We start from the raw sequence: 11,833 nt of genomic DNA, 5'->3' as shown, positions 1-11,833 counted from the left end.
CATTCATTTTAAAAATATGAAAGTAATATCAAGTAAAAATCATGTTCTTGTGTTTTGTATGACAAAGTTGAACAAATATGTGGCATGCACACTGAAAGGCAAAAAAAAAAAAAAAAATTGAAAGGGCCAGTTGACCAACCGGTTGACCCGTGCGAAGCAGCTTACTCTTTTGCTGCTGCCTTGTTATTCTGTTTTGATGCTGCCTTGTTGTTCCTGCTGATGTTGGCTTTGTTGATTCAGATGGTTTGCCTTGCTGATTTTGTGGATTCACACTTACAATATAGTGAATATGCAGAGTTTGAGAATATAATTTGGTTAAGCCGAATTTGAAGGTGATGGTGGAGGGGATACAGTGAATGCAGATTATAGAGGTAATCTGTGGGTAGAGGTCTTCAGTGAAAACATGTGAATTTGGTGATGGCAATCTTGAGCTGATATAAAGGGTGAATTATTAAGGTAGGTGGTGGAGGGAATTAATACTCAACTAAATTTACAGAATAATTTTAATGACTAAATGAATACTCAACTAAATTGGTGTGTAAAATGAGGCATGTAGGTGGAATGAATTCAATGAATGGTAGGTGGTGTGTAAAATGAATGGTAGGTGGTTGAAACGTATGCCACATCTGTAGTATGTCATGAATGTAGGTTGAATGCATTTCAACTGAGGCAATAATTGAATGGCAACATCAACATCAATAAATGAATGAATGGCACAAATAATGCATAAATTCACATCAATAAATTTGTATAAATTTGTATATGCACAAATAATGCATGGCATCAATAAATGAATGGCACAAATAATGCATACTAATAAATTCGTATACTGAATAAAATAATATGGAACATCAATAAATATGAATTGTGAAGAAATTTATGTGGTATTATCATTTGTAACCGATTAAGACATGTTCATATAAATATGTATTAAATATCATTTGTGGTATTATCATTACTGAATTGAACACAGAATACTGAATTGCATAAATTTAAGACATTATTATTAAATTATCATTTCAGACATCATTATTAAATGTGCATAAATGGATGTGGTATTATCATTTGTGGCACATCAATACTCAATTGAACACAGAATTTAAGACATTATTATTAAATTTATATGGTATTGTCATTTGTAACCTCTTAAGACATAATTATTATCATTTGTAATTCTCATAAAAGGAACAGAGAACAATTCTGAATATTAAAGATTGGATCATCACAATAGCACATCTAATCACATAACTTCTGAACTACTTGGTTAATATAGTGCATTATAATGAAGATTACAAACAAGACAACCTTCCATTCCAAAACTATAAACAAAATTACATATATTGATGTGGTGAATCTAGTTTTCACCATGAAGATGTCACATATGTTCTATTAAATCATTACGGAAGGCATGATATGTATTCTTATCTCTAATACCTAAATGACGAGACAAAAATGATTGGAAGTCATTGGTAGGAGTAGAGGAAAGTTGCACTGGTGTGTTGGTTGATGAAATTTCATAATCAAAATCAAGGTGCTCCTCCCTCTCATCTTCGACAATCATATTATGTAATTTAATGCAACTCTTCATTATGTTGGCAAGCATTTTCGGATCCTAAAAACGTACAGCACCACCTATAATTGCGAATCGAGATTGAAGGACTCCGAATGCCCGCTCTACATCTTTCCTAGCAGACTCTTGCATCATTGCAAAATGTTGTCTCTTTGCTCCTTGGGGAGAAGAAATTGTTTGAACCAGTGTTACCCATTGAGGGTATATACCATCAGCAAGGTAATAACCCATATCGTAACTATGTCCATTAATAATGTAATGGACAGGGGGAGCTTTACCTTGCGCCAGATCAGAAAACAAAGGCGATCGGTCCAACACATTCAAGTCATTGTGTGAGCTAGGCATTCCAAAAAATGCATGCCAAATCCATAAGTCATAAGAAGCTACTGCTTCAAGAATAATGGTTGGCTTTTTTTGATGGCCTACATATTGACCTTGCCATACTTTTGGACAATTTTTCCACTCCCAATGCATGCAATCTAAACTTCCCAACATACCCGGAAACCCCCGAACCTCCCCAATAGCAAGTAATCTAGCAATGTCAGTTGGTGTCGAAGATCTCAGATATTCTACTCCAAAGATTTCAATCACTGAATTACAAAATTGTTGCAAACTTTGAATTGCAGTGCTTTCCCTGATACGTATGTAATCATCAACTGCATCTGCTGCAACACCATATGACAATATTCTCATCGCTGAAGTCATTTTTTGTAGGGGAGATAATCTAACTACATGAGTTACATCTTGTTTTTGAACAAAATATGAATTGTGTGCTTGGATTGCATTCCAAATTCGCAGATACAAAGGACGACGCATTCGAAAACGTCTCCGAAATATTGTAGGTGAATATACTGGATTTACAGCAAAATAATCTGCAAACAATTTATCATGACCCTGCCTTCTATCTCTGCGTATATACTTATGACCTACAACAGAACCACCTATTTTCTTTGAGCTATCGCTTGACTTAATAATCTGAAGCATACTACTATTATTCTGCTCATAAGCTCCTAAAAGTGTGACCATATATTCATCACCAGACTCATCATCAAAGGAGGAGGAAGAAGAAGAGGATGAAAATGAAGTCAATATCATGGATTTGAAGGTATTCATTATGCTCTGTTTTGTTTAAGCTATGATCGTGTCAGTTGTGTGAAGTTGTCTGTGAAGTTGTCTGGCATATGAATAATGTGTTTATATGAGATTTTAGAAGCAAATCATTGTTAGAGGTAAACCAAAACGACATATATGTAATGGAGGGAAAAAGAAATAGGAAAAGAATTAGGAACAGAAATGGAGGGAAACCAAAAAAAAATACAAAAAAATTAATTTTTTTACCGGTCGACCCGCCGGTCGACCAACTGGTCGCCGCTCCCCCAGTTCACATAGATCAGTTCACATAGGTGGGTTCAAACAGTTCAAAAAGGTAAAATATATATATATATATATATATATATATATATATTTACCATTACCGATTGACCCACCGGTCGACCATCCAGTTGACCCACGGGTTTTGATGCATCGTTGGAGCAACTGATATTAAATTGAGAAAATGAGTCATTTTTTACTCAAATTAAATAAAAAAAATACTAAACTGTTGAAGATGCTCATAAATACAGAAATAATTGCACATTCCAACCCCCATGATGGGAGAGCTTTTCATATTTCAATGGAGAAGTTATTTGGTGTTTTCAGAAAGGGAAATGATTTGTAGCCCTAAAAACCTCACCCCTAATCCCCCTAATTTCCATTTCTGGCAACTGTTTCCTTTTTTTTTTTTTTTTTTTTACTTAATATGGAAATTAGGGGGATTAGGGGGATGTTTTTTAGGGGGATGTAGCATGACCCTTTCAGAAAAGATTTTTTTGGTGTTTTGAATATGATTTTTTTTTTTTTTTTGGGAACCAAAATTGAATATGATTGATACACTAATTTCTGTTAATGATGAGTGAATATAAAGAAGTACAATAATTGATAATTAATTGGATATAGTGACACGTGATGCTCTTGGACACTAATCAGCTTGTTTGATTTAAGTTTTTTGAATTAAATTTTTTAAAAATTCATTTTTGGAAAATTTACCCATAAGTCCTAATTTTTGAAACGTTGAACCATTTAGTCCTAAAAGTTTTCTTATGCTCCATTTAGTCTCATTTTTACATCAACATGATGTGAATGATGTAAATGATCTGATGTTTCATTCTATAATTTCAAAATTTATTGAAATCTGATGAACATTAGATGTTTTTCATCCTATATTTTCAAACATTATTGAAATTTGATGAACATTAGATGTTTGAAATCCAATGTTTGTAACATGACTCTGATGTTATTAACATTGTATCTGATGTTATTAACATTGTAATGAGACCTTTCAGTCTATAAGAAAACTTTTAGGACTAAACAGTGCATAAGTTATTAATTTGGGATTTATTGGTGCATCCCCCTTGATTTTTTTAATTTTTGTATTTTTTTATTTTTAGTAAATATTTTTTAAATTTTAAACATTTTTTTTTATTTTTTTAGATACACCTTACTTAGATGTAATTAAAAAGTAAAAAATTTGTGAAAAAATATTTTAAAAAATTAATAAATACATAAAAATATAAAAAAATGTACTGAATTCTTGTATTTTTTTTTTATATTTTTGGTATTTTGTAAATTTTTAAAAAAAAAATTATAATTTTTTTACTTTTTATGTGTATTTATGTTAGGAGCGTCTAAAAAGTAAAAAAGTTTCTTAAAATATTAAAAAAAATTCAGTAAAAACAAAAAAATACAAAAAAAAAGAAAGTAGAATTTTCTGAAAAATATTTTTTGAAATGTGAAAACAAGCAAGGTGATTCATTTTAGAAAAATTACATATGAGTGGAATTTTTAAAAATTAATTACAAATTGAAGAAAAAATTTATAATTATACATTTTAATTTTATATAATTTATCAATTTAACATAAATTTTAATTTTATATAATTTATCAATTTGACAATATTTTTCTAAATGTACACTGAAGTGATATTTTTCCAATAAGTTTTTCTTCAATTGAGGGTTAAAAAATCATTGGAGGGTAGTAATGTCTTTTCACATTGTCAGATTATCTTCTCTTCAACGTAAAGATTGACCTCCTCTATTCATGGAAGATCTCTCTCTCTCTCTCTCTCTCTCTGAGAGGAGTGATTTTTGTATTAGAAAAAGCCCACCAGTGTATTGTTTACCTGTAAATTAAATACATACAGATTGGGGACACTGAAAGAGATTTTTTTGAACAACCATGGGATTAGGAGGAGATGGAGATGGAGAAGGAGATGGAGTTGACAAGACCCATTTGTTGCATTCAACCCTCCCTTCTTCTTCTTCTTCATCTATTGAACCCCTCAAACCTTCCCTCATGAGAACTGGTTTGTCACTCTCTCACTTCTTCGTTTTGCTAAACATTCTTTTCTCTGTTTTTAGCATCTATTTTGTTGTAATCTTTAACCCCAACTTCAATTCAGTGTTTCCCATCACAAAATATACAAGAATTGTGATTGAAGTGAAGAATTATGTGTAAAGTAAGTGTATCAGTGAACATGTGAAAACTTCTGTATGTGAGTTTAGTTTCATTTGATTTGGCTTACTGGTCCATTGGCTTTTCTAATTTTTATTTTATTTTATTTTTTTCTGACAACATTTTTTGAAAGTGCAAGAAAGATGTGACATAATTAATAAAAGGGTAGTATTAGATCCAGTAGAGATGTTTTTGGGGATTTTAGTTTGTTTCATACATATAATTGATATGTAAAATAATATGAATTTTTTGTTATGATTCAGGGAACTTATGGACTGCATTTGCACACATTATAACAGCACTTGTAGGCTCTGGGGTTCTATCCCTGGCATGGAGCATCGCTCAGCTAGGTTGGATTGCAGGTCCATTGTCCATGCTCTTCTTTGCATCAATTGCACTTATATCTGCCTTCCTTGTCACCAACTGCTACAAATCTCCCGACTCTGATAACGGCCCAACCAGAAATCGCTCCTTCTTGGAAGCTGTTCAGATGATTTTAGGTGATAATGTGACTAAGAACCCCTTTTCTTTGGGGTCACAAGCAACATCTAGACTTTAATCACTGTGTAGAAAATGAGATTCTATGAATTTTTTTTTATTAAGTGGGTTCAGTTATTAAGTGTAACTGAATTGGAAAGTAATTGCCAAGTTGTTTGTTTATTGGGGCAAGTAAGCAATTCTTTACCAAAAAACAGGATATGAATTGGAAAGTATTGCCAAGTTGTTTGTTTATTGGGGCAAGTAAGCAATTCTTTACCAAAAAACAGGATATGTTAAACGAGTGCAACACACGCTCAAATGGTATAGGTTTAAGAAGACAAATTTTAATTTGCATCAATACACCCACATCATCCCCACCCAATCGCCATCTTTGGACACCACTCCACTCTTTTTAACTCTTCATTCTTGCTTAGAGTTGGTTATGCTTGGGATCAAAGGCTTGGCAATATATGACCACGATTTAGTAGCATGTCTAAAAGCCTTGCATCCTTACTTGGGACTTCGAAAGAACCTCCATTCGACTCTCATAAGGTTCACCATAGCCCAAATTGAGCATAAAGGATTTTGGAACTCCTTGTTAGCTTGAATTTCAACACATACACGAACTTTATACATTACAAAATACTTCTGAAACTCTTTTAGCTTTTCCCCTTCTCAATTTAATCCAATATCATTGTGAAATATAAATGAAAAAAAAAAAAACACTATAATTTCTTTCTGGGAATTAAACAAAGGAGCACATTAGAAGACAAAATAAGTTGTAGAAAGGGTTAGTGTTGTTAAGTCATTGCACTCTTACAAGCAGAACCATTAAATTTCTGTTTATGCACTGGAAGCAACTTGTAATTGAGCTCAGAAAGCTAGCAAAAATTCCCTAATTAAGAATGATGGAAAATTTTAGTTATATACCAACGCAACTGGTTGTCAATACATCTTAATGGATTCTTGAGCACCATAGCCATGAATTTCACATATTGGACTGTTTAATCGAAATTGGTCTATGGCAACAAATAAAAGAAAAATGGTGCCACCTAACATTGTTATCTTCCATGATTCATGGTGTCAATATTTGTTATAGAGTTTGAACTGTATTGAACCTGTGGTCATCTACATCTTAGCCTCTGAAGAACTATTCTTTTGATGAAATCCTAAATCTTTTACCTGAGAAATTGTGCAATCATAATTGTGGGCAAACACTTGATGAATTGACATTGCACCTGCCATTTCAGGAAAGAGGAGTGCTTCGCTTTGCAGTATTCTCATACGATTAAGTATGTTTAAGGGTGGAATTGTATATACCATTACATCTGGCATCAGCATGAGGTACATTCATAAATTTCCTCAATCCTCACATGACTGATTCTTTTACAAAAGTTACTTTTATGTTGTGTTTGGTTGGGAGATTTGAGAAGGGATTTGGAAAGGGAAATGGAAAAGGTAAGTGAAATGTGAATAAAATGTACTCACATTTCACGTAGTTTCACACACCTTTTCCCTTTCCTTTTCCAAATCCCTCCCCAAATCCCCCAACCAAACACAACATTAGTCTTTTTGTCTCATATTTGATCTTTCACGGTGTAATTTGTCACTAAGATGGATGATATCAGATTCAATAATCTTCTTTATACAAAGTCATGACTAGGCAAATCAAGAAGTGTAGACATGCTTAAATGATGAATAAGAAAAATAAACAAACCTTTACCTTCAATAGTTTCATGGCAGTGCAATCTTATTATTGGATGCTAAGCAGAATCTTAAGTAATTGTCTTGACTCTTCAAACACTCATAAAAAAAAAAGTAATTGTCTTGAGAAGGAAAGTTTGCAGGGAAAATTCAATTGGGTTATATAAGTTACAACTTTGCAGTTTCAATTGTACCATCATCCTGCTGGTAACCATGTCGAGTTCATATATTCAATAAAGCCTATCCAGATGAAAACTTAAGAACTATACAGATTTCAGAGATTTAAGCAGCAAGGTCCACTGTTTGAAATCTTCAATTTTTAGTCTGTGCTGTTAGAAAAACATATTTCCGATGAAGCATATATGGATTATTGTTATTATAATTGTTGGTTTTGTAGTAGCTGCAGATGCAGTATGAATGTTTCTTGTTTATTCTATATTGTGAATGACTTCTTAATAGTTATTGTTTGATTCTTGAATGGGACCAGGGCAATTCAGAAATCAAATTGTTATCACAAAGAAGGCCGTGAGGCTGCTTGCGAATATGGAACTACTTCTTATATGCTTCTATTTGGAATTATACAAATTGTAATGTGTCAGATACCTGATTTCCACAACATGGGATGGCTCTCAACTGTTGCTACAATCATGTCCTTCTGTTATGCTATCATCGGATCGGCACTTGGTTTAGCAAAGTTAATAGGTACGGTCAAAACCTAAGAAGCACGACACTCTAAGATGGGTGTTGTGTCTGTGTCCCACTTGTGTTGGACACTGAAATGGCATGGACACACATCCACGTGTCTGACGCACCATGTTGGGTGTCAATTTTTTAAATAATTATTTGTATTGTAGGACACGTTAGGGATACTTCATGGACATGTGTGCCCGGTGTTTGGACATGCCTTAAGACACCTTTGTGAGTTTTTTAAAAAAAAAAAAAAAAATTAGGAAGCTAATTTGGGGTCAAAGTAAAACATATGGAAGCAAATAAGGAAAAAATAGAAGAAAACAAAAATACACCCATATATACATTGATTCCTTTCATGTCGTTGTGTCCTAAACTTATATTCATATACATAGCAAATAAAAACATACAATTACTATTATTATTTTTTTGGTTGTATCCCCGCTTGTCCTTTTCTTAAGTATTTAAACATTGTTGTGTCCATATCCGTGCTTCTTAGGTCCAAAGTCAAAAGAATGCAGGTTACATCTACAACATATTTGAGTCCTTCAAATTTGATTCTTTGACAAAGCATCAAGTTGTGCTTCTGGAACATAAAATTGCAGGGAATGGATATATTAAGGGTGACATTGTAGGGGTCTCAACTTCTACTGCAACTCAAAAAGTACTGTTGGTATCTCAAGCGCTCGGTGACATTGCTTTTGCCTATCCATTCTCTGTAATTCTGCTTGAGATACAGGTGTGGAGAACTGTGTTTCATATAGGCAAATTTCATTTCAAATCAGCATTTAAAGAATAATTTTACAATTAAGCTAGTGATGCAACTCCCAAACATGTAGGACACTTTGAAGTCACCTCCGTCAGAAAAAGTTACCATGAAGAAGGCTTCAGTGACGGCGACTTGTATTACAACCATTTTTTACATCTTCTGTGGCGGATTTGGCTATGCAGCCTTTGGGAATTCTGCACCGGGAAACCTCTTGACAGGATTTGGATTCTACGAGCCATATTGGCTCATAGACTTTGCTAATGTGTGTGTTTCTGTTCATTTAGTCGGATCATATCTGGTAAAAACTATTATATTCTGCATTTGCCACATCCAAAGTTTTTTCATTCTATAGTTCATATGTGTCTATGATTACTATAACAACTAGTGGAGCTAGCTTTTATCTCTTTTCTAATGGCCAAAACTAGGATAAATTAGATTTTTGACCCGCTAACTTTCACTTTAGTCCCTCATTGTGACAATTAAGTCTTTAAACTTCAACCCAAATTTCAATGTAGCCCCCATGTCACCCTACCATTTAAAATATGAGTAAATGTTAAAACATGAAGATTCAAAGTGGAATTTGAGTGAAAGTTGATAGCTAAAAGTGCAATTTTTTTCATAATTTTTTTTCTTTAATGCCCTTAAAACATGCTCACGTGAGCATCGCGTCACCAATGTTTGTCCTTTTTTTAAAAAAATTTTGAGTTGATGGAAGGACTACAATGAAATAGAGGTTGAAGTTTGAGAACTTAATTGTCACAATTAGAAGATAAGACCGAAGTAAAATTTAAATGAAAGTTGAATGGTGAAAAGGGTTCTCTGGAACTATTGTATAAACAAACTGCCATACATACAGCCAACCGAATGAAATCTGCTAAGTATAATCATTTATTAATTTTTTCATTTTAGAATGAAAGTTAATTTAATTCTCATTTTGTATATTTTCATGTTTTTCAGTTATACAGTCAGCCAGTGTTTGCAATTGTGGAAAGATGGGCTGCAGAGAAGTACCCAAACAGTGGATTTGTAAATAATAATTACATTCTCAAAATCCCATTATTACCTGCTTTTAGATCAAATCTTCTCAGGCTGTGTTTTCGAACTACTTATGTTGCTTCAACAACCAGTGTGGCAATTATCTTCCCGTACTTCAACCAAGTCCTTGGAGTGGCGGGAACCTTGACTGCTTGGCCGTTGGATATATATTTCCCCGTGGAAATGTATATTACGCAGAAAAATGTCGGAAGGTGGACAAGAAAATGGATTGTTCTTCGCGTTTACAGTATTATTTACTTGCTAGTGACAACGTTCGCCTTGATCGGATCAGTTGGAGGACTTATAAGTGCAAAATTCAGCTAAGGTATTATTGTTTATATTCTTTGTTGAGTATACATGTTTTGTGTTGAGCAATGTGGTTAAAGTAAATATTTATTTTCAGGTGTCTATAAAAATTCCTTATGGAGAAGCTATGTTCATAATCTATTAAAAGAGTCCTCCCATTGTAAATTGTGATTGGAAATGAAAAATGACTCATAATTATTTTTATTTTTTTAAAATTTTAATTTTAATTTTTTTTCTTTTTTTGAACTGGACGCATAATTGTTGATATATGCTTTTTCTTTTTTCTTTTTTTTTTTCTGGATTTAGTTGTTGCATAATTACTGAAAGCTATGAGTGGTGAAGAATGTGTGGTTGTTACAGACTAACATGATAATCTCATTTGAAAATTTTGAGGATAGAAATTCTGGTAGGGGTGAGTGAAGAAATCTCAACATGGCAGCCTGTGTCGACCAAAATTGACTCAAATCAACCTTTGCGGTTTGAGAAGGTGAGTCGGACAGGTTAGAGCGTCTCCAACCCTTACTTAGACTTTTATCAAATTTAAATTTGATGAAACAAACATACTTTATATGCTCTAATCCAATATTGGCATCAAATTCATATCAAATGAGGGAAAACTAAAAATTTCATCAAATGAAGGGAGCTTTTCATCTTTTATCAAATTTGAATTGTTACCATTGAGTCGGACATCATCCTAGATGTCCACCCAATTTTGATAGCCTTTTTTGTTTATATGCTGATGACCTCCAAGACATCTACCCGATTTCTTCCAGACAACTAGGGATGTGAAAAAATTGGATAAAATTCTAATTTAATGTTGAAGTGAATGGCATCAAATTAAATTTTTATTTAAATTTAATAAAATTTTTGATTTAATGTTGGAGACGTTCTTAAACAGGTAAGTTTGAAAATTGTCAATGTACCTACAAATTGAATCAACCCGCCTTCATGTATACACAAATTACTTTATGCTGCCTCGAATTCTAATATCATTAATTAGATAATCCTTGCCTCTCATTTTTATTGCTTATTTTCTCTAAATTTGATTATTTAGTGTATTGATTTGTGAAAAAAAACATTTGAATAACATTATCCATTTGATTAATTTGTTGGGAGTTGTTGGGATTTGAAATTAAAAAAAAAAAAAATTAGTCCAAATCACACAATTTGGGTAAGTTTGGATCCGATCACCAAATCCACATTTATGTTATTTTTTTAGAACAAGACTCTTCTCGAAAGCACCATTCTTTGTCTTATGCAATATCATATCAGCTGAGAATGATCTCTGCTCTGTGTAAAGGTCCCATTTTTTTTATTTTTCATTTTTAAAGTCAAGCTTCTTCTCGATTTGAGATCACATCATAGTATGTTATTAGACCTGGGGTCTATCACACGTCATATTTTAATGATTTGGACTATTTAATATTTAAAATTTATTAAATAATTTATTTTTATAAAAAATTATTTTGATCGAATATCAGTTACTTGATCGGATTAGATTTTTGTCAATTATAAATATAATTTGCAAAATAAATTGATAAAAATCTAATCCAATCAAATAACTATCGATATCCGATGAATGTAGTTTTTTACAAGGATAAAATATTCAACGAACTCTACGTATTGAACAGTTCAGATTAACGAAACATGACCCATAATAGGTCTCATGGGCCTAACAGCACCGTCCAATGGATAGAGACAAGCCTTTCACTTCTATATTTTAATTTAAATTT

At 32.7% G+C, this 11,833-nt stretch overlaps 2 protein-coding genes across 13 annotated transcripts; one reads left to right on the top strand and one right to left on the bottom strand.

The window, feature by feature from the left end:
• Nucleotides 1-1,612: 1,612 nt before the first annotated feature.
• On the bottom strand, nucleotides 1,613-2,683 carry LOC145821410 (uncharacterized). The gene has a single exon (XM_082917920.1). The coding sequence runs from the start codon at nucleotides 2,681-2,683 to the stop codon at nucleotides 1,613-1,615; it is 1,071 nt and encodes a 356-aa protein (XP_082774046.1).
• Nucleotides 2,684-4,700: 2,017 nt separating this feature from the next.
• LOC114295821 (putative amino acid permease 7) lies at nucleotides 4,701-11,205 on the top strand. 12 transcript variants are annotated; one of them, XM_082919468.1, is made up of 9 exons: nucleotides 4,706-4,970; nucleotides 5,067-5,123; nucleotides 5,383-5,619; nucleotides 6,850-6,943; nucleotides 7,791-8,005; nucleotides 8,596-8,729; nucleotides 8,830-9,057; nucleotides 9,717-10,119; nucleotides 10,407-11,205. In XM_082919468.1, exons 3-8 carry the CDS (start codon nucleotides 5,493-5,495, stop codon nucleotides 10,116-10,118), a joined length of 1,200 nt encoding a protein of 399 aa, XP_082775594.1. In that variant the 5' UTR covers nucleotides 4,706-4,970; nucleotides 5,067-5,123; nucleotides 5,383-5,492; the 3' UTR covers nucleotide 10,119; nucleotides 10,407-11,205. The 12 variants fall into 12 exon arrangements, with proteins under 12 accessions (XP_082775591.1, XP_028095915.2, XP_028095916.2 ...); XM_082919467.1 differs by lacking the exon at nucleotides 10,407-11,205 and adding an exon at nucleotides 10,198-10,304; XM_082919465.1 differs by lacking the exon at nucleotides 5,067-5,123 and having other exon boundaries at nucleotides 4,701-4,970; nucleotides 5,383-5,481.
• Nucleotides 11,206-11,833: the final 628 nt, after the last annotated feature.

This window comes from Camellia sinensis, chromosome 3 (assembly GCF_055761805.1).
Source record: "Camellia sinensis isolate YWXY chromosome 3, ASM5576180v1, whole genome shotgun sequence".
NCBI lineage: Eukaryota > Viridiplantae > Streptophyta > Magnoliopsida > Ericales > Theaceae > Camellia > Camellia sinensis.
Note: the sequence above shows the minus strand (reverse complement) of the source record. Positions and strands in the feature narration are given on the sequence as shown.